Below are 24,248 nucleotides of genomic sequence, written 5' to 3' on the forward strand. Positions count from 1 at the left end.
CTCGGCAGGCTGAGACAGGAGAATCGTTTGAACCCAGGAGGCGGAGGTTGCAGTGAGCCGAGATCGTGCCACTCTGCTCCAGCCTGGGCAACAGAGTGAAACTCTGTCAAAAAAAGAAAAAAGAGGGAGGGAGGGAAGGAAGGAAGGAAGCAAGGAAGGAAGGAAGGAAGGAAGGAAGGAAGGAAGGAAGGAAGGAAGGAAGGAAGGAAAGAAGGAAGGGAGGAAGGAAGGATTCCATTAGCTCTTTCCCTATGTTACAGGGATCCAGGCTTAAATCTACAAACTGGAGAACAACCCAGCTGCTTCTGCGTTGCCACATGGTAAAAGTGGACCAGTCTTTGTTGGCTTAGAGCCAGAGCTCCAGAGCCCCATAAGCTGCCTCCTGCTCTAGGTTTCAAATCACACATACTCCAAGTTCACAACAGTTCCCGTCTCCCACAGAAGTGTTTCACTGGAGTTTCTCAGAATGTTTTCCATGTCTTAATGCTTTCCCTCTGTAATTTTTACAGGTTGATGTTGGGGAGTGTGAAGGAGGTTTAACATTTAGGTAGAAACTCCTCCAATTCATTCTCTCCCGTACAATTATGCAGATCTCCCTGAACAAGTAAGAAAAAACAAACGAAACGATCCTGTATACATAAGAGAGTTCTAAAACCTCCACCTACCCTTAGTGACTGAAAGCTCAAGATTTCCCCTTCACTGATTATCTAGACATTAGATTTGTTTTCACTTTCTAGCCCAAACGCCTAGTAAAAGAAACGTGGCTCAATCTATCAGCTACACTACAGCAAGTGTTGTTACTGTAGCATTTGCCACAAGGTGGCACCAGTGAGAGAAGTGGTAATCCTCCAGAAATCCCAATAGAACCTGATTTGTAAGCTTTACTTGCAGAAATCCCCGCCTCCTAGGATTATATTACACACGCTCAAAAACCCAAAGCAGGGAAGCCAGGAAAGCCTGATTCACTTTTACCATGTGATGATACAGAAGCAGCGTGACTGTTCTCTAGGTCTGGATTTAAGCCCGGGTGACCATCGGACTCTTTCCTAGTCTCCTGGTCAGCTTCCCTTTGTGCTCTTGGTGTCCCTTCCTGCCATTGATCTCGATCAAGTCACTGCTCTTCTCAAATAAGTCCTGTTGACTCTGAATTCAGAAGGACACGGTTTAGAGTCTTGGTCTCTACCCTGCCAGAACTTGAGTATTATGTTACGTTATCCCTTGTCGGGCAGGCTGACGAACTCACGCATGCGCGCACACACACCTCTCTCGCTCCCTTTCTCTCAGATTACTTACCCTCATCCTGCAGGATCGTGATGCATGTATGTCTCATATTTGCAAAGCTAAGAGGTTCTGGTTAAATCAAAGAATACTTGCTGCGAGGCATCCTTGTTGTCCCTGACTGTATAATGAACTGGTAGCTTCTGAAGATGAAAATATGTGACACGTGCCTAAAATGAGCAAGTTATTCCATGGTTTAATACTCTTTACTGGTTTCTCACTGCCTTTAAAACATTCTCTATTAAAGTAAAAATAGCCGGTGGCGGTGGCTCAAGCCTGTAATCCCAGCACTTTGGGAGGCCGAGACGGGCGGATCACGAGGTCAGGAGATCGAGACCATCCTGGCTAACATGGTGAAACCCCATCTCTACTAAAAACTACAAAAAACTAGCCGGGCGAGGTGGCGGGCGCCTGCAGTCCCAGCTACTCGGGAGGCTGAGGCAGGAGAATGGCGTAAACCTGGGAGGCGGAGCTTGCAGTGAGCTGAGATCCGGCCACTGCACTCCAGCCTGGGCGACAGAGCGAGACTGCGTCTCAAAAATAAATAAATAAATAAATAAAGTAAAAATAAAAATTTAAAATAAAATTTAAATTCTTATAGCTAAATAAAGAATACAAAGAATACACATTAATCAAAGACATAGGCATTAAATAATAAGGAGGGGCAAGCTTACACAGATTCAATCAGCAAATAGAAGCTTACCGAATGCAGGCAAGATGGATTTGGGTCAAGAGTCATGAACATATTCATGTTCCTGAACCAAGTAATTTCACTTTTAGTATTCAATTCCAAAGAAGCAGTAGAAGATAAGAACTTCATCCATGTACAGACTGCAATGAAGCACCTAGCATAGGCTAGACGGAGAGCAGGCACTCAATGAATATGCATAGAAGGAAGAGGCAGAATGGAAAGAGCGAGGATGAGAAGGAAAAGGGAAAGATGACCAGAAAGCTTGTCAACATGCAGCCATGGAAAACTTCACTAAACTTGGGTATGGTGACCAGCACGGTAATAGGCAACTTGAAGGTGACACTTACGGAGACCCATGTAGCCATGGGGAAATATGCCAAAAGCGGTGTTAGTGGTAGCATTGGTACTTGGGGAGCAGAATAAAAAGTCAGTCTCCTTCATAAGGGCCACTTCTGGAAAATTCTGTGAGTGTGTAAAAGACCCCACCAGATAAACAGCATGATCTCTTGGTACAGTCGGTTTCACTCTACCGCTTATGGTACAGTGAGGGTGAAATACCTATTTTGTGTTCTACCGTTGTGATAAATGTGTTCATAACTAACCGAAACCCAAAGTTTCAAGGACTTGGGAAGCCCCAGTGGAGGCCTGTGGCAGAAGGGTAGAGCAGGGATTCTTAACCTGAGCTGCCAATGGAAATCACTTAGGCAGCTTTAAAACACACATGCCTTAGTCCCACTTACAGAGATCCAAATTTGTTTGTTCTGCATGTGGTCTGCTATCGGAATGTTGAATCTGGGCAGTTCAACTCTGCAGCTAAGGTGGAAGAGCTCTGGTGTAAAGCCTTACTAGACAAGGCCAGGCCCACGTTCAGCGACACCCCCTGGCACCCAGAGTCTTGTTAGAAACACAGAGTTTGAGCCCCACCCTAGACCTACTGAAACAGAATGTGAATTTTTAAAAGCTGCCCAGGTGAGTACATAGACACGCCCGTCTATGAGGCACTGGCATGAAGGACTAACAGGTTTTCTTTGTGCTGTCTTTCCCGACAGTCACACCCTTCTTAATTTGGCATTTTATCTTTTGTGCTTCAAAACATAGAACAGCTATGTTTTCTCATGAAATACTTGCTCTTTCTGAAATGTCTCCACTTTTCTTTGATAGAAATGCCATAAACACATATACTGAAGCAGATGAAATTGCAAAGGATCACCTTGTTTCTTCATCTGAATTTAGAATTTGAGGAGACTTAGGAATTATGTTCAATCACGCCATTTCACAACGAAGAAATTACGGTCCACTGGAGCTAAGATATTACCAAGGGTCACCCTGCTAGGAATCAGAAAAGCTGAGGTTTAGAACAGATTTCACTAATCAGAATTGTCCCTTTGAAAAGTCCATGTTCCATTGTGAAATTCACTTAGCGTTTTGTCATGTTTACACATCACAGCTTTCCTAGTTACAAAAAAATCAGTAATTTTTTAAAGACTCTGGTGAGTTATCCTAGATGAACCTAAGTCCTGAAGAGGTGTGATGACTGGCAACCTCTAAGACGTGCTTCTTCATTCATTTATCTGAATGCGGCAGAGAACATTTTTCTGCCAACTTAAAAGTTCTATTGTTTGGGAAAATACCAGTTGTCCAGCCTAAACCTGCAAATAGCAAATGTGATATATAAAATCCCCCTGTTATAACAGAAATCTATGGAAACAGTTGGCTTATAAAACCATCGTGGATGAGATGGGCATGGGATGAAGTTGTGTTGCAGGTACCCAGAGATTCTTATTTGGTAGGTATGTGAACTAGCAGGGTAACCAATACAGATAAACAGAGGTTTCCATAAGCTTCACAAACATACTTGCAAGGGTATGCAGGAAAGCTAGCTCTGGTATAACTGCTGGGCTGCACAGTTGGAGCTGGAGGGTGTACGGTAGTGGCAGAATTACGAAAGGACCCCTGGGGTGGGAATAAGGGTGCTATTGTGAGCTGAGCAGCAAGGCTTAGTTCCTCACTGCTCCAAGTGTGGCTGTGGACCCGCAGCACAGGCATCACCTGCAACCTTGTTGGAAACACAGAATCCCAGGCCCCGCCCCAGACCTACCACTGTACCTTAATCTGCAGTTGATCCCCACAGGATTCATACACTCACTAGAGTTTGACAAACATTACTATTATTCACTGTTTCCCAAATTGGTCTCAATAATGAATGCATGATTATTGGGTCCCAGCTGATACCTAAATTAGAATCTTCAGAGGAAGATATTAAGAATCTATATTTTTAACCATGGCCTTTGGAGATGCTTATAATAAAGCAAATTTGACAAGATTGGAGGATCGAGAGCTTCATAGTCAGGCAGAACTGAGACTGGTGATCAGTCCTCCTACCTACTGGTGGGTGTCTTTGAGGAAGCGACCTTCCCTCTGGGAGCCTCCTTCTTGTCATGTATCAAACGTGGAGACAACATTCCTTTGCATATTTAACACAAACACAAGGTAGGCAATTATGAAGCAGTGTAGAAAGGGTGTAAGCTTCTGCCTTGGGCTTAGGTTTGAAATCGAAGATTGATATTAACATTTCTGTGTCCTCTTTAACACCTCAAATTTGTCCTCTAAAAAATGAGGGTGGTAGGTATTTAGCGTATTTTTCATTGACTCAGTTTATCTTCACTGAGTAGGTGGTAGGTTCCAGAAGCACAGATGAACTCAAAGCCTAGTGGGAGAGTCAGGTAGATGAACAGAAACATTATAATAGATACAGAGGTTTTGTTCACAAACGAATCATTTCATACATCCAGATAATGTTTTGGTTAGCTTGTAGGGGGAAGAGATCAAAGCTACTATTTAATATCATTAAAATAATCACTATTTCTTTCACATATGTTAACCCAGGCAGAAAGGAAAGAGCTTTCTAGTGCACTGAAAATAAAACCTTGTCAAAGAAAATAAGGCTTCCATGTGACTTTGATTGTGACTATAAATTAGCACAGGAGAACACCCCAAACTGTGGCAAAATCATGACCTTATTTAAAGTAGATGCTTTATCAGCTCATCTTTTCTGCCAATTCTTTCCAACCTCATGTTTTTCACTCTCCCTTGTCCTATTATTAGCCTCTATTTCATAACTGCTGTAGAATATGTTTCCTCCAGCAGTGGAGCTACCCACTGATACACTAGCCTGAGCCTCAAAGCTGAAAGCTGAGAGTTCCTAATTGAATTTCTGCCCTTCAGGAGCACAGGGTCATTGGGATTCACCCGCTGTCAGAGGACTCCAGGGAGGCCAGGCTCTGAGCATACTGGCCTCTTGGCATTGCCTTTGTGTCTCCATATCCGCATCTCCAAGCATCCCGACTGCCCCTAAGCCTGGGGTCTGTTTGTTTAATGTTCTACTGCTGAATTAATAACTCCTTTCTCTGACGTTAGCTATAACTGTATTTTGGATTTGTTTAAATCAGAAAGTAGTATTTGAGAAACTAGAAAGCCACCCTGTGTTAGGAACTCTTACGGACTTTCTTTCTCTGATCTCTGCTGTATGTATGTGTTGCTATATGTGCCAATACGGTAACCTGCTGCCTGACCCATAGCAAGGTACATCCTTTACAGTTATCTTACTTTCACCCCACGGGAGCCTCGCAGCATCTCAGTTAGAGAAAAGAAATACTACCCAGGAAAATGTAGAACATTTCCATTTGAATGTGCCGGTAAGTATCCCTAAACTTTCATTATTCGACAATGATCAGGTATCAACGCAGCCTTGAATGGATATGTTCAATTCTTGAGGAAAATTTTAGAGCTGAAAAATCATTTCCTACATCTAAAATGTTAATACAGTCCAGGTGCGGTGGCTCACGCCTGTAATCCCAGCATTTTGGGAGGCCAAGGTGAGTGGATCACTTGAGGCCTGGAGTTTGAGACCAACCTGGCCAACATGGCGAAACCCCGTCTCTACTAAAAATACTAAAATTAGCTGAGTGTGGTGGTTCGTGCCTGTAATCTCAGCTACTCAGGAGGCTGAGGCAGGAGAATTGCTTGACCCAGGGAGATGGAGGTTGCAGTGAGCCATGCCCCACTGCACTCTGGCCTGGGCAACAGAGCAAGACTCTCAAAATAAATAAATACATGAATAATAAAATGTTAATACAATTAATGTTTGACTGGAACTATAAAATCATCTTTGCAAATCTCCCATATATGTAGATAAAAGTTATACATTAATTTTGAATTTAAAAAATCTTGATTTCATAATTTAATCAGTGTGATATCCTTGTTAGGCTTGAAGAATCATACTATTCTCTATACTTTCCATTCAGACAAATTCAGAGCTTGAGTGAAAGAAATTAAAAATGTCATCATCTTCTGATATGTTTATGAGAACCATCTGGACATGAGAGAAAAAATAATTCAGAAAGGAAGGGACCAATTGCATCAAAAATTTATGATATGAAGCTGATTACTTCTAATTGCATCTAAAGTAATTTTGAAATTTCCCTCCCCCTTGGATTTAAAGAGAAACTTCTCCAATAGCAGCTCAACTCTCCACACCTTTGCTGGTCAGCAAGATTAGGTTTCCAAAGGAGAAATAAAAAGGCTCTTATCTTTCCAAATGCAAATTCATGTGTTACCTCCTCTCCGAAGCACTCCCTGACTTCATGAGCATTGATTTTTGGAGTCTTCTATGCACATGTGAGTTTTATGATTTGGATATGGTTTGTTTGTCCCCACATAATGTCATGTTGAAATTTGATCCCAAGTGTGGGAGTGTTGGGAGGAGGGGCCTATTGGGAGGTATTTCAGTCAGAAGAGCTGATCTCTCATTAATAGATTGATGCCTTCCCTCAGAGGAGAGTGAGCTCTCACTCTTTAGTTCCCAAGAGAACTGTGTGTTGAAAAGAGCCTGGCACCTCACCACTGCCTCCCTCTTTCCTTGTGTGATCTCTGCACACACTGCTCCCCTTCACCTTCCTCCAGGAGAACCTGAGACCTTTACCAAATGCGGATGCCCAATCCTGAACCTCCCAACCATCAGAATCCTGAGCCAAAAGAACCTTTTTTTCTTTATAAATTACCCAGCCTCGTGTATTCCTTTACAGCAACACAAAACAGACTGAGACAATGAGCATAGCTCATATCTAGCACGGAACTTGTCATATTGAATTGAACTAGAAAATATCCATCTCAACCCCTCTCTTATGAGTTTTTCTGAGAACATCCATCACTATATTCTTACCACTTTACAGTGGACTCGGAACATTGAAAATGCTTAATAAACATTGGCAGAATGATAAAAGAATGTATTAAATTGCCATTTACTTCTGAGTGTACATAAAATAGAACAAGAAGTGCCATTCTATAGCACTCACATATGGCATGCATATTTCTAAAAACATATTCCCCAAAGCAGGTGTAATGCTCTCATCTTTTTATTCTTTTCATTTTATCCTTAATTTCTCATCTGATAGAACTTGCAGGAAGGATTTTATATACTTGAGGTAGATATTTTCCCTCAGTTTATCAGCCTAGAATGCATTTCCCTATTACCCCAAGTGTGAGCTTCACTGCCCAGTATGGCCAGGGTCTGCCCTTTGTGGTCCCTTTCACATCAGAATCTGTTGGCTTCCCAGTGCTCATACAGCAAGTTATTGACAGGAAGGAGCTTTTGGTCTCATTTACCACTGAACCTCAGTGTCCTGCATGATGCCAGATACCTAGTAAATAGACTGTGTATGTATACATGTGTGTGAACATGTGTCTCTGTGTGTGTGTAAGGCGGATTTTGTTTTAAGTTGCCTCTAGTAGAAATATTTTCCTGATATTCATAAAACCACCAGAATCGCTGTGAGCATTAAAAAAAAACCCATACTTTTAGAGATTTACTCTGAGATAAACTTTGAAAACACAGTCTTTGGCTTTTTTTTTTTTTTTTTTTTTTCTATAAAACAAGGAATGCTTGGCTGTTCTGTCAATTTTTTAGTTTTCTCAAATAATAGGTAGGTACAAAGGCAACTAAATAAAAGAGTAGTTGGATGTTAGCATGCACTGACACAGAGTTGGGGTACAGTGAAAAGAATGGATTCTAAGGCCCTCTCTTCTACCTTATTGATATGGACAGGAAACGGGAAAATACTGAGTTGAAGAGGGTGGTTCCCTAGTAAAGGCCCCACCTTTAAGCCTAGATACCCACGTCCCTGAATGAGAATAGGCATTTCTGTTTTCATGCCCAAACAGTTGCCTTTTGGTTCTCCATTCCCCTATCCTGCCCCCATGTAAACCCTGAATCACAAGCTCTAGAGCAGACCAGCAGACCACCAACGGCAGAACGACATGGCAGAGAAAGAGAAGAGGAGGGATGTCTGGATGCCAAGGGGAGTTCAGCAGGGGGTGGTTGGAGGAGTCTGGCTGCTGGGCAGCCCCACTTCAGGGGAAGATCACCTTCCCACTCCATCCCCACTTTCAGCTCCCCATCCATCTTGCTGAGAGCCAACTCCACCACTCAACAAAACCCTGCACTCATCCTTCCAGCCTGCATGTGATCCAATTGTTGTGGGCCACTGGGGAAAAGCTTGGGATACAGAAAGCTGTCACACTGGCCCCTGCCCTTGCAATAAAGCAGAGGGTCCACTGAGCTGATTAACACTCAAGCCATCTGTAGACGGCAAAACTGAAAGAGCTTTGTAACATGGAAGGCTGCAGGCACAGGCATCCACCTCTAGACAGTACTGTGGAGCCAGATCACTTGCCCCAGCCTCTGCATTGCCTGTCTGCCTCTGCATGCTCCTCCTTCCTTCAGGGGTTTCAGCTGTGAGGCCACCAAACAGGCGAGCCACACCCCTGTCATATATCAGGGAACTCTCCTGTTCATTATCCTCCAAAGCCTGCTAGCACTTCGTGACTCAGGAAATTCTCAGCTAATTTCTGCAAAGTGGGGATAACAACACAGAGGTTGTACATTCTGGTGAAAGTTACATTAAGAAAAATCTACACAGTATATGATAGTCTTGTTTTTCTATGAATTTGAGTGTCACCAAATTATAATTAGGTCAAGTATATGTCATATTCATCATGGAACATCCTTGGATTATGCTTATTTGACAGAGAAAATTATTAAAATTTCCCATTATGCCTGAACAGTTTTGGGAGCTAAGCCAGGCACAGTGGCTCACACCTATAATCCCAGCAGTTTGGGAAGCCAAGGCAGAAGGATCACTTGAGGCCAGGAGTTTGTGACCAGCCTGGGCCACATACTGAGATCCCATCAGTATAAAAACATTAAAAAATTAGCCAGGTATGGTGGTGTGCACTTGTCATCCCAGTGACTTGGGAGGCTGAGGATCACTTGAGCCCAACAGGTTGAGGCTGCAGTGAGTCATGACTGTACCACTGCACTCCATTCTCAGCAATAGAAGAAGAACCTATCTCTAAAAATAAGTAGAGTACATAAAGCCAGAGTTTAAGTGTCTTATTTTCAAGCAGTTTGAATTCCTGAACCACTGGGACAATAAAGGAGAGAATTTAGTGGGGAGACAAAGCATGTAGAACCTGGTGTCAGCCTGCCTAGTCTGGTACACAAACACTGACATTTTGGTTTATGCATAAAAATTGTGATTTGGCCCTTAAACTATAGTTTAGGTTTTTAAATGATGCTCAGATCACAGTGAATTGGAAAGAAATAGCATGCTCAGGAACCCAGAAGTGCTGCCTGATGCTGTGAAACTCAGGCTGGAGCAAGAATACTTTCAGTAGCCCTAGAGATGGGCAGACCACAGAGGGACACGGCAAATTCCCTCACTGCCTCAGCAGAGTCCACAGAACAGCTGAGCCATCTTCATCCTGTTTTTGGAAGGTTTTATTGAAATATTAACCCAAGAGCTTGCACGGCAGGGCCTGTGGTGCCACGGTTACTGTTTACATTTGTACTGATAGATCATCTCTGGCTAAAATAATATTTATGGATATGTTCTTAATTTCTAAAATAAATTTGGTGAAACAATCCATAATCCACTCAAACTATATAATTTTATCTGGGATACAAAATATTGCATAATCCTCTCTCTGTCTGCATGGGGTAAGCTTCCAGACTGTTCCATCCCTCACAAGATAGGGAACCCCTCATGCAGGAAGCAGGTGCCCAGTGAGGCAGCTCCAAAGGGAACTCTCGAGGACACATCTGAAGGGTTGACAGCAGGAATGGCCTAAACAGTAGGTGGTAAGGAGTGTTTTCCCCATGTTTTTTCTTCAGAAACTGTCAAAAGGGAGCGTTCCTCTAACAAAAGGTGGCCTCTTATTTCTGCTTATCTGTTAAGTTTACTACCTGAATAATTACAATGATCCTTGATTCTAAAACATGTTCTTGTGTACGATCTGGTATTACTGTGTTTTTAAATAATGTATCTGTGCCTGTTTTCTTTTATTCCCATTAGTGGATCTAAATTGAACTCTATGCACAAGGCTCACTGTGCTGGGAGACTCTGAGTACCTACGAAGGAGTTCTGACTCAAGTACGTTGATCTGTCAACAAAGCTGTGGAGGTAAATTAACAACACCTGTAACTTACTATATTATACTGCACTTACTCTAAATTCCCTGTGTTTACTCAACACCAGGCACCTCAACTTTACCTATATCAAGCCTCAAATAATCCTGGGAAGTAATAATATTGCTTTTCCCATTAACAGATAAGAAAACTGAATCACAGAGAATATGTATAATTTATTTATTTATTTACTTTTTTTTTTTTTTTTTTTTTTTTTTTTTTTTTTTTTTTGAGATGGAGTCTCACTCTGTCACCCAGGCTGGAGTGCAGTGGCATGATCTCGGCTCACTGCAACCTTGCAACCTCCACCTTTTGGGTTCAAGTGATTCTCGTGCCTCAGCTTCCCAAGTAACTGGGATTACAGGCATGCACCACCACACCTGGCTAATATTTTGTATTTTTAGTTGAGACTGAGTTTTGCCATGCTGGCCAGGCTGGTCTTGAACTCCTGATATCGGGTGATCTGTCCACCTCAGCCTCCTAAGTTCTGGGATTACAAGCGTGAGCCACCACGTCCAGTTCAAGAATATGTATAATTTGTCTTCTAGTAGCAGTGGAGCATTGAATCCAACCAGCCAGACCAAATAAGAATTATTAAGAAAAACAGAAGACAAAAAGACAGCACTTTTTAAAGAGTCTGCAAGGAAATAAAAGTATTTTTATTTATCTTTTAAAAAATTTATCTTCTAAAAATATTTTTATTTATCTATTTAAAATTAAATACTTTAAAGACATTATTACATAGTGAGATCTTCTTTAAATAATCAGACTAGTACAAAGAAAGTTTGATAAAGTTCTAAACGCTATATAAATTCTGGAGTCTATTGGCTATAAAAACACTCCAGTAATTTTCAAGGTGTTTTAGTTGCTAGTACTCTCATTATAAGGGATAAGGGACAGACCAAAATCAATTAGGTAATTTTAGGCTTTGCATAGCTACAATACCCTGCATTTATATAGCATTTTACAACTTCCAATTGACATTCACATATATTATGGTCCAATGACTGCCAGGAAGGACAGTTATCATCATCCTCATTTTACAGCTGGTAAATAAATCATCATGGGAGCAAACAAAAAGAGTGTGTGCATGTCTGCGTGCGTGTATGAGATTGAATAGTTATACATAGACAAGCCTGGTCTTAAACCTTACAAAGGAGAGCAGCTAAAAGCTACATATCCAAAGCAATGTACTAATTGCCAGAGATCTGACACTGTCTAGGTAGAGTCGAACATGCCTTGCTTATCTTGGGTTCCATATTCGCTGCTAACATATCCTGCATTTAAAAATATTCTTTTTTTTTTTTTTTTTTATCATTTTCTGTAGGCTTTCATAAATCAGATAATTTTTATTTTATGCCATTAAGAATTTTAGTGCCTACATGTTTTAAACACTGAAGCATACAGATAGCCAAACTTTCAGAAAACTATATTGGGAAAGAATTAGGAAAAAGGTAAATCACTTCATTTTTTTTAATCATATATTTTCCACAAGTAAAACCTATAATTTTCAGTGTGTACATTTTCACATGAAAGTGTATTTTTCTTTTTCACACACACAAGAAAAGTCAACAGGCTATTGTATTGTGTCACAAAATTGCAAAATCAACATCAATTTCACGTTATTGACACAATTATGGCCCGTTACATTAAGTAGGAAAGGAAAATATTTATACATAAACATGCTTATTTTATATGTATATTATACATATACATGCTTAAATATTTCCTTTAAACCTATGAAGAGTCATTAAGAAAAGAAATCTGGGAAAAATCAAGAAATGCCTGCAGAATGTAACAAATAATAGAAAATTGCTAATTTGTCAAAGTATTAAAATTAGCAATAGGAATTCTGAGTCCTGAGAATATACAGTAGATATGAATTCTCTGACATGCCCCGCCCCACATTTAAACTGAAGTCTCCTGTTAATTAAATAAGGCAGATAATACTGATACAATTTCTCTCACAAGATTCTTGCAACATGCTTTTTTCCTTGGCTTCAATATGACCATAAAGGAGAGAGGAAAGAGCTATCATATATATACATAGTATCTATTTCACATTCATAGTTTTCTATATGTTGCTTTCAATTCTTGCATCAACCTTTTGGGGCAACTATTAGACTATCTTAAAAAAAAATTAAGTATTGAAAGTCTGATTAAATGACTTGCAAAAAATCATAGTCAGTAGAAAGCTGAGTAGAACTTTGAACTCAGGTCTCTCAGCTTTGAACACTCATATTTGCCTCCTGTACGTCCTACCCCAACTCACACAGCGAAGGTATTTTACATAAACTTATTGGTGTCAATTCATGGATACAAAAGCAAACCCAAATCATAATGACCTCCTTAAAAAACACCATTTCCTGCTTCAGCTAGAGCCACCAATCACAGAAGAAAATATTAAAATAAGGTAATCTTTGGCTAATAACTAAATCTCAATCACAGAAGAAAACATTAAAATAAAGTAATCTTTGGCTAATAACTAAATGATGTGTTGGTTGAATGTGCTTTTTCATTTTTTTGCATGATACTTAAATATCCATATCCAAAACAATGCACTAACTGCCAACTAATTTTAAGTATACCCGCTGGTCTGAAATACAAAGAGGTCGAACTAGAAGAGGCAAACCACTGCTTAAGTGTCATGGAATTACGTAATTACGTTCATTGTGTTGTTTGTTTGCTTGTTTTCTGAGTTTATAAGACTATCATGACAAACTATGTCCACAGAGAAGAAGAATCATTACTTTGTTCATTTCCTCTTGTCCAAAGCAATCGGTAGACCACCTGTTATCAATATGGCTATTGCAAATTACTTAAATTATGTCTAGGCTATGGCAAACATTCTCATGAACATTTCTTTGATGAACTTGAAAATTCTTCTAAGGTTCTTCCCCTTGTTATTAACACCATTCTGCAGGGACTCTGCAGCCTGGCCTGGATTTATGGATATTTTAGCCTTCATTCCCTCCTGTTGATGGAGTGCAGGGATGTGTGCCAAAACTCCATTTTCATTCTGACTTGCTTCAACCACAGGGAATCATTAGCTGCTGCTCTCAGAGCACTTACTGGAGAACCATTTGATAAAGAGGACCCTCACTGAATGGAAGAGCTAATGGACCTCCAAAGTGACAGAGGAAAGCACTAACTGGGATGGTCCTATTATACTGTAGAAATGTCGTTACACAACGACCAATCAATTCTCTTAAAAATGGAAGCTTTTATTTCAAAACCAACTCAGAGAGAGCCAGTCATAATAGGGAGAAAACACTACTCTTAGGGTTCCCTTCCCCCTTCTCAATGGCTGCCCTCACTCCCCAACTCCTATCAGCATGTCAGACTGTGACACAGGCCATCAGTCCTGTTACCAAAGTATCACCCTGAGCAGTGGTTGCCATTGGGCTGCCTTATTCTTTTTCCAGCAATTCCATATTTCAAGTGCTTCAAGTATCTTCAAGTGAATTGCTTGGTTGATTTCTAAAATGGTCAGTACAGGTCAAATTCTGCTCAAATGTTATCCTTTCCAAAGTTTTGAAAATCCATTTTTGCAGGAAGGCTGGTGAAACATTTAATGAGCTTCAATTCACAAGAGACACATCCTTTTTACTTGAATTTGGCCTTAAAACACATTTGGTCCATTCAATTGTGTAGCAATCTTTTCTATTACAATGGCTACCTCTTTTCACTCTAGTGCAATATATTATACATAGCACCATTGCCAAAATTTTTTAAATTTCTAAAAATGGCATAAAAATGAAAAGATCATAGAATATTCAGACTCTATTCAGAATATTTTGATTCAAAGTGTTTCTGGTGACTTATTTTCCTTCTTTATCCAGCTTCGTTTCTATAGGGTGTATCTACCTTTTATTAAATCCAATGTTTTTAATGTTTTCAAAACATGACTTCAACATGAGAATTATTATAAAAAGTACCAATGCATTATTAATAAAAGAAGGAACAGACACATTCAAATAGACTTAGTAGTGCTTAATCTGAAAGCACTTAAAGTTCTCTTATCAGCTTAATAATAGTGACTTACAATGATTTTACAGAGCCAGGGACACTACCCATATTTCTTAATGGAAAGACTAGAGGCAGGAGTCAACTGTCTTAACCAGGTGTTACATAAATGAAATATATGTAATATAAATATAATAATATTTATATTATTATAAATATATAAATAAATATGTAATATATTTCATTTATGTAATATAGAGACCTTAGAAAATTCACAAAGTTGAAAGAAGCAAATAGTTGTAAACTATCAACCTTTTTAGTTTTTTTTTTTCCCAGAATTAGGATTCTACTGTATGTTCAAGTTTGCAATTTCATATTAAATTTTTATACCTAACATGACATAGTGACCGTTGGGTATCCTCAAAATACTGTGAAAATTCATCCAATGTACAAATATATTCTAATTTATATAGACATTTAAATTCATAATTTCAGACTTGTTAAAAATTTTTGCTATTACAGATAAAAATGTGGTGAGCATCCCTATAAATAAATCTTCACAAGCATGTATGTGGGTTGGACACTTATGCCTGTAATCCCAGCACTCTGGAAGGCTGAGGCGGGCGGATCATGAGGTCAGGAGATTGAGACTATCCTGGCTAACATAGTGAAACCCCGTCTCTACTAAAAAAATACAAAAAATCAGCTGGGCATGGTGGCGGGCACCTGTAGTCCCAGCTACTCGGGAGGCTGAGGCAGGAGAATGGCGTGAACCTGGGAGGTGGAGCTTGCAGTGAGCCGAGATGGCACCACAGCACTCCAGCCTGGGCGACAGAGGAGACTCCATCTCAAAAAATAAAAAGAAAAAGAAAGAAAGGAAAGAAACACTCTAAGGCTTTTTAAAACATACTAAAATATTACCTACAAAAAATATATTTAACAAACTGCACTCCCTCAAGTAGCATTTGAGGACATGTGTTTTCACAGCCCCCTTGACAAACTGGGTACAGTAGTCACTTTTAAAAATCTTTAAATAAACGATAGGGAAAAAAATACCTAATTTGCATTTCTCTGTGAGGCTGAGAATATTTGTTTGCTGCTTATCTGTATTTCTCTTTAGGAAGATTATGTTCCTCCCCTTTGTCCATTTCCCTATTGAGATTTTATTTTAATGTTACCCCTTGATCTACGTGACTTCTTTGGGGTTTTAATTCTTTGCCATATTTGTTATTCAGTTTCCTCATAGCTTGTCTTTTAATTTTGTTTCTGATTTATGATATTCAGATAAAAAACAATGCTATGTCAAAGTTGTTAATTTTTGCCTTCCATTGCTTTTATTTGCTCACAAGGTCCTTACAATCGCTGACATAAATAAATACGTAATTTTATTTATTATTTTCCTTAGGCTTTATTTGTTTATTACTTTAACTTTTGAAATCATTAGTATACTTTTGGTATAGAAAGAGGGGTCAACATACACTTCTGATACTATGTACCTGATAGTTAATCATTAATTGAAAAATCGTTCCCTCATTTTCCTCTGGTTTATGAATCAATCCTTGTTCTATACTAAGTCCCACAATATACCACAATCTGTTTGCACTAATTACCCTGTGGATGGTCTGTGGATTTATATTTTGAGCTAGCTATAGTAACTCACACCTGTAATCCCAACATTTTAGGAAGCTGAGGCAGGAGGATCACTTGAGGCCAGGAGTTGGAGACCAGCCTGGAAAACCTAGTGAGGCCCCATCTCTACAAAAAATAAAAATAAAAATAAAAAAATACAGAAATTTTCTGTGCATGGTGGTGAGTGCCTGTAGTCCCAGCTACTTAGAAGGCTGTGTAGGGAGAATGGCCTGAGCTCAGGAGATTGAGGTTGCAGTGATTCAAGATCACACCACTGTACTCCAACCTGAGTGACAGAGCAAGCCTTCCTCTCAGAAAAATAAATATATACATACACACACATACATATAGATAGATAGATAGATAGATAGATAGATAGATAGATAGATAGATAGATAGATAGATAGACATTATATTTTGAATTTAGGAAAATCTATTTTCTCTATTTCTTGTTCTTTAAAAATCCGGCCAGGCGTGGTGGCTCACGCCTGTAATCCCAGCACTTTGGGAGGCTGAGGCAGGTGGATCACAAGGTCAGCAGATCGAGACCATCTTGGCTAACATGGTGAAACTCCATCTCTATTAAAAATAGAAAAATTAGCCAGGCACCGTGGGAGGCTGAGGCAGGAGAATGGCTTGAACTCAGGAGGCGGAGTTTGCAGTGAGCCAAGATCCTGCCACTGCACTCTAGCCTGGGCGACAGAGGGAGACTCCGTCTCTTAAAAAAAAAAAAAAAAAAAAAAAAAATCCTTCTGTCAAGTTTTTTGTTTTGTTTTTTTGTTTGTTTGTTTGTTTGTTTTTTAAATTAAATTGCTTTATAATTTCTAAGTACTGGTACCACAAATGTTTCTTGAAGAATTGGAATAACAAAACTACAACGAAACAAACGTGTCCCCCACTTTCAACACCTCCCTTTTCTGGGATTATTATTATTATTATTATTATTATTTTTTTTTTTTTTTGAGCATGTACTTTCAGGATTTCTATCACAAATAGTTTGGTAATTGTGTACCTATTGTTCCTTGAGAAGAAAACAGAAATGTGTCGGAGTATGGTCTATTTTCACAACATAGAAAACTATTTGATGCAGTTTATTATAGGATTACAATTTTTAAATCCAAGAAATATAATTTTAATTTCTTTCAGGTTTAAATGTCTAATCTTTTGAGACATATAAAAATAAACTATTGAAAAAGCTAGGGTCACACACAAGCCTTTATACTGCCGCTCAGATCTATTAAATGGCATCTTATCTAACTTGAAACAAAATCCAGTAACTACTATGTCATAAAGATACTCCTTGTAGTATGTCAGTCACTCTGAAGTATTTTGCTTTTCAAAATTTCCTCACGATGAAGTATTTTTCTTACTCCAAACACATTATGAAGCACTGCACCATTTAATTTTTAAATTCATTTCTGTATTTATTCAACAGTATCTTTGTGATAGGAGGTGCTCAGTAAACATTTGTTGAATAGGAGAATGACTGAAACATACTACTTAAATAGAGTGCTGTACAAAATGGCACATTATTAATAACTACGTTGGAATTTTTAGAAGTGGCTGATGCAGGAACAAATGTAAGCCTTTTATTCGCAGCAAAGCTTGAGAGATGAATAGCAGGCACATGTGATGTGTGATTTATTCATACACACTCGTAGGAGATTTATAGGCATCTATTAACCTACTCGAGCTCTAATTTTGTCTTAGGCTAGTCTTTTGTCATGCTTAGCTATGTTGTGAGTCTATGTTAAATAACAGGCTGTCTGTACTGAAATATGCAAGAAATATGAAGACAGAAGGCCAAAATTATTAAATATGTACATCATTTCATTTAAACTATATATATATATATATATATCTGCTTATGTGTGTTACAAAAATTAGAGATGTACATGCATATGCATAAAAGCAAAGGATTTTTCTTTTATGGACATGAGATTCATTGTTATGGACTGAATGTATCTACAAAAATTAAAATCCCTACATGAAGTAAACTCCAGTTCCTCAGAATGTGATCATATTTGGAGAAAGGTCTTTACAGAAGTAATGAAGTTAAAATAAGGTCATGAGGATGTGCTCCAATCTAATATGGCTGATGTCCTCAGAGGAAATTTGGAACAAACACACCTACAGAGGAAACATGATGAGAAGATACATCCCCTTGACCATCTACTGGCCAAGGAGAGAGGCCTGAAAAGGAATCAATTCCGAACACAAACACCTACAGAGGAAACATGATAAGATACATCTCCTTGACCATCTATAAGCCAAGGAGAGAGGCCTCAAAAGGAATAAACTCTGCTGACACCTTTATGTTGGACTTCTGACCTCCGGGACTGTGAGAAAATAAATTTCCATAGTGAAGCCACCCAGTCTGTAGCACAATGTTACAGCAGTCCTAGCAAATTAACACACTCATGAAGTACTGAAATATACAGCATGGTCAAACGACGAAAAAGAAGAATTACTTTGTTCTCCCGATAGTCTCAGTTTTGGAAAAGATGAATCATCTCAGCCTGCATACTGTGGTGGGACCTGATCCAATTCTTCCTCCAGGGAAATCACCATCAAAGAAAGCTACTGCTTTAGCCAATGCTTCTGATTCATCTCTTCTTCAATTGATTACAAATTCAAACATAATTGATTGCATTGCCCACTTCCAAATGGTAATCTCATTAGATTGACCAAGGAAATTGTAACATGGTTGAGGAGCTAAAAGGGCTTGCATGCACAACACACTTTGAAGGAGTAGTTCATTCCTGGATTTTCCCTTAAGGTCTTAATATCACTTGTGTGCTTCATGTCCATATGTGCAGAGTCACAAAAAAATATGAGAGAGGAGGAATGTGGAGAGAAACAATTCCCACTCCCCTTCTCCCCCAACCCAGGTTTGCAGAGCATAGGAATAGGGTGCAAATTTTGCAACTCGGGTAAATGCAGTGGCACTGCCAAAGTCATATATGAACACCACATGTCAGGGGTGAGGAAAGGTCACAGTTCTATTTGTCCTGACACAGGACATATGGTAACTTTTACAGAGCCCTCCTACCATATCATGTATCTGTTCTTCCAAACCTGTGCCATTGCTCAGTGTGGCAATACATCTTCCCTGTGGACTAAACCTGGCTCTTGGATCCAGGCAGCTTCTGCCGGCATGGCATGTTCTAAGTTTGTAACTATACGATACATTTCTCTACATCATCTTAGTGAAACAACATGGGAATCGAGTTTTATAACAGTAATAGAAAAAAGTCATAATTTTCCATGCCTCATGATTCCAAATAATTAATTTAATAACTGTGTCATATGAGAAGAGCAAATAAAGAGAAGAAAAGGGGTGTGGATATATATGATCACTGATGCATATACAATTGCAAGGAAAAACAAACTACCAGGGTAATACTTGAAGTGAAAACTTGGTAAGAAATATTTTTCAGATGTTAATTTGATTCTTCTATGGAGTCTTAAAACTGTAGTGTCTATAAGTGCACTCTTTATCCCCCCTTGTTTTTACTTTTAGCAGTTACATAACCTTATGTCTCTAAAAACCAATTAAACACCTTCCTGATCTCTACTGGGAGTTTTCCCCAAGTAGTTCTCTACTTAGACTATAACAGGACTGCTATTTCATTTGCAACTTCTTGCTGGAGAGTGTTTCATCAGAGGTGTTAAGAGAAAGTATTGAAATTAATAAAGGAGGGCAGAAACAAAATAAAATGCAGTTTTCTCTGGACACAGTTAAAGTCTCTGGGGTTGGTTCACAAATAAACACTGAGATTCTAGATCTTAGATGAGCAGTTTGCTTCTCCTGCCACAGTCAGCAGGTTCTCAAGAATAGATTATTTCTGAGTACTAGGATATATGCCTAAGTTCCACATCATAAATATACTCTTCTAAAGTGTGTAAATAATTATTTCCATTAACTTTGCAGATCTAAAGGTAAATCTTCGTTTGCTTGGTCAGGTAAAACTTAAACAGTGACTACTTTGTTTCCGTTTTGTCTTCTTCGGCTGTTAAAGAGACAACAGCCTTGCCCTTTCCAAATTAAAACTCCCAATTCTGCTGTTCAAACGGTGGGACTGTGTGTATCCTGGACATGACACATTACAGATGCTGCCAGCACCCTCCACCCCCAGGCCTTACAGAGGGCCTGCCCTTTCCACCAGTGTCCTCAGTGGCTTACCGACAGTGTTTATGGGATCCAGTCAGGGTTTCGATCACAAAGCACTCGCCATCGTTGAGACAGTATGCAAGGTCCTTGTCTCGGCAGGGTTTGAAGTGCTCGGATCGCTCTGTGGAATATGTCGTAGTATCTGTCAGGGAAAGCACAGAGGGAAATGCTGTCAGCAGTACATTCTGACACCAACAACTCCTGTCACTGTCCCTGGATCTCGGTATGGAGGCCTTCTCATGGGCTGTGACCTCTGGGACTCTAGACAGACAGCTCCAACCCTCCATGGTACTGACCAAATGCAGCTGGCTGTAACCACTGTATTCAATTGTCTTATTTCTCCACTAAATTTTAACTATTGGAGTCACTCTGGAGAAGCCCCATTTGAGGACACATAAACACTAAAAGCTCAATGATACTGAGTCAAACACCCCAAATCCACCCTCATTAATTTTAGTTTTAACAAACATGTTGTATGAAGGATTGAAGCAACATTCCCTTCCCTTTATTGCTGCCAAATATAATTAAGCATCTGATCAATGTATATTGTGACTATTCTGTGGAATCCAATGTCAGTTTGGGGGATTTTTTTTTTAGTTACAGCTATAATTGGCTAATAGCTAAGCCAATTATTCTTTTACTTTCTCATTTTATTATGCAATTAAAATGCAAATGTTCTAAATTCTGAACCAGATTCTCAAATATGAAGAATGTTTCTGGTAAATATTTAACAGGACCAATTATTGTCATTTTTTAGCATTATCTTAAACATGCATTTTTAAAATCATAATTACATACATTTTCAAATTAAGTTATATATCAATATCTGCATCCCAAATATGAGACTAACCATAAATATATGCTATCTACAAGATACAGACTCTATTACCACATGTAGACATTATTCTAATTACAGAGTTTTAAGCAACTAACTATTAGCACCAATTCCACCGTAACATTCAACCAAAAATATACTTCAAAAGTCAAAGAACAAAAAATTATTCAGCGCATAAGCTTTTAATTTCCCTTACAGATATTTAGATTAATAATAATATTCAACAGCACAGGATATTACACCAGCTTATTAACCGCCCTTGTTTGAATGAGTCTCCTAAATTCCATGTGTTGGAAACTTAATCCTCAAATTTTTATGTTGATGATATTTGAAGTTGGGGCCTTTGGGAGGTAATTAGGAATAGATAAAGTCATCACGGTGAGGCCCCCATGATGGAACTGTTGGCTGTTTAAGAAGAGAAAGAAGGACTGATCTGACATTCTCTTGCCCCCATCCATGCGATGCCCTGCACTGCCTCAGGGCTTGCAAAGAGTCCTCACCAGCAAGAATGCCCTCAGCAGATGCAGCCCCTTGACCTTGGACTTCTCAGCCTACAAAACTGTAAGAAATAAATTTATTTTCCTTGTAATTTACCCAGCTTCAGGTATTCAGCTAAAGCAATAGAAAATGAACTAAGACAGTAAATGAAGGTCACAATGAGCTTCTTCCCTGATTATCGTCACAACTGATGGTGAGTGATCATTTTAAAAGGAAACTCACCCCTATCTCTCCCACATCTAAAAATCCTCATGGGGCTCTCCTGTGGGAATAACTTTAAAATCCATAGTAGGGCAAACCAGGGCATGGGCCATCTATATGTTTATCTGTCTGATGGTTTCTTCTTGCATTCTAAAACTTTATGCAACTTAATTTTCAACTATCACTCTATTTTCTCAAAATATCAAGAACTGTCACACTGCTCCTTCTTCCCAGACCTTCATTCTTTGTTGAGGACACCCAGAAATCCTCAGAACTTAGATGATCTCATCTTGTGCCTCCCAGTGCCTCTTACCACTTTCCTCACTGCATTCAAAACTGCAAGTAATCCTTTCTTTGTTTTATCTGTTCTTTTCCTCTGTAATGTCTTTGAGGGATGGCATGGAGGCTTGATAAGAATTGGTGCTCATAAAAATATCTTCAAAATATCTGATCTCTCTAACATCAATAATTAAATGCTATAAATGAAAGCTATAATTAAAAACCTCATTACAATTTTACGAAATTTAATTCATTTTGTACAGCAAAAAGTGAAATATAATTTAACATTGATGTTATCATTTTAGTATTCTTTTTGTAATATTGATAAAGACTGCAAAAGCAAGGCCTTCAGATTCACACAGACCCTCACACATATGTTACTCATATTCCATGAGCACTGAAGTAAACCACTATTGATGTTGCAATGGGAACTTATGTTTTCTACTTCAAAATATCTGCTTGTTAATACTTTGGTACAAAATAAAGGCTCTGCAAAACACACACATTTTCCATCTTGCAGGAGATTCTCTACAGTAAAGATCTGTTATTCAAGACAGTATGTGATAAACAGTCACACAGAATCAATCTCTCTATGGGAAATATTTAAAATTCAAGAGCTCTGAGCAAAAAATTCAATATGAAACCGTGCACAGTTGACTGCTACTCTGGCTGCTGAAGTATATTAACTCATGATCAGTTAGTTAACTTTTCCTTTAATTTCTTATTATCCATTTATTGATATTCACTGATCATGCTTCTAAGAACAGCTTTTCATTAACATGATCTACAGCATAAAAAGTGAGATCCTTATTTTATAATCAGTGGTTTTAACAAGCTACAGACTTCAAGTGCAATACAATGGCAAAGCAATTACAATCAATTAATTTCCATCTGACAACTGCTGTCTCTAGTGGTTACCGCCCCATTCTACCAACCGATTTCTCCATCATGTTATCATCTATCAGCACATTACAGAGGATCAGAGACCCAAGTAAATGGATCTGCAAAAGTCTGGGGTGGGAAAGCTCAGATATCAGGCTTAACATGTTCTGAGGCTTTCCATTTCCACAGCTTAAAGAATCCCCAAATTAATTTAAAATACTCATGCTTAACCTTCACAATGACTTTACTGAATTCAAAGAAAACATCATTATCATAATTATTAAATGACAATATAATAAACAATAAAACTATTGGGCATGATCATTCTTTAATAACTGCAATTATCAATACATTTGAGACCTTAGGATGTACCTAAGCATTTTACTATATGTTATCTATATAGCATTATTACCTGAAATCACAGAGGCTTTGGGTAGGGTAAGTGTAATTAATCATCAGGCGAAATTTTATTCTTGAAAGTCATGCAAAAGATGTGTATGGAAATATAGGCAAATTCTGGACCCTTAATAAAATCACTAGGTTGCTATGCTAACTCTAAGACCACCTACCTAGATCTTTGTTGAATGAATAATAAGCATACTATATCTAAGTCACTCTTATTCAGGTTTTCTATTACTTACAACCAAACAAAGCCTAATAAAGAGATGCTAATAATTTTGGATGATATCCTCCTATATTGGTACATCTGATTAAAGTGCATGTATGTATTCATACATCTATTTAATTTTCAACATATAAGATATACTACAAAGCACATAAAATACAACATAAATAAGAATGAGCCAAAAAAAAAAAAAAAAACTATAAGGTGCAATTCTTTACTTTCTTTCTGTGCCCTAAGGTGGCATAGTGTGCTCTAACATATCCAGCTGAGTGTTTTCTTCTGAAGAACGAACATGGAACATTTGTGAGAATGAGAACGTGGATAAGATCTAATGCCAAACTATAAAAGTTATGACCCTAAACAACCTTGGTGTATCTTTGTAATCAGATATAAAACTCTCATCTGTGAGCAAATTCAACACTTTTGGAAGCTTGTTTATGTTTTTTAAAGCTACGCCACTTTTAGGACAGTCCAATACACTAAGCTAGCTATACTATATGGTACTATTTTGGCATGTACTTAATCAAACTTCTGTTTCTAGGAATGTAATTTGGTAAATAATTTGTTATAGAGCTATTGCCTTCAAAACAATTATATGGATGAAGATTCCTGTAAGTAAACAGGAGGGACCTAATGTTCCTGTGAATTCCAATTTGTATTTCAAGG

At 38.6% G+C, this 24,248-nt stretch overlaps 1 protein-coding gene across 8 annotated transcripts in view; it reads right to left on the reverse strand.

Annotated features, from left to right (window-relative positions):
• Positions 1-24,248, reverse strand: part of NRG3 (neuregulin 3) — a 1,117,203-nt gene that overhangs the window by 609,822 nt on the left and 483,133 nt on the right. For all 8 annotated transcript variants that reach the window (XM_030941427.1, XM_030941426.1, XM_030941425.1 and 5 more), the window contains one exon: positions 20,275-20,404. In XM_030941427.1, the coding sequence (XP_030797287.1) occupies positions 20,275-20,404 (130 nt within the window). The remainder of the gene's footprint in view (positions 1-20,274; positions 20,405-24,248) is intronic.

The sequence above is a fragment of the Rhinopithecus roxellana genome, chromosome 11 (assembly GCF_007565055.1).
Source record: "Rhinopithecus roxellana isolate Shanxi Qingling chromosome 11, ASM756505v1, whole genome shotgun sequence".
NCBI lineage: Eukaryota > Metazoa > Chordata > Mammalia > Primates > Cercopithecidae > Rhinopithecus > Rhinopithecus roxellana.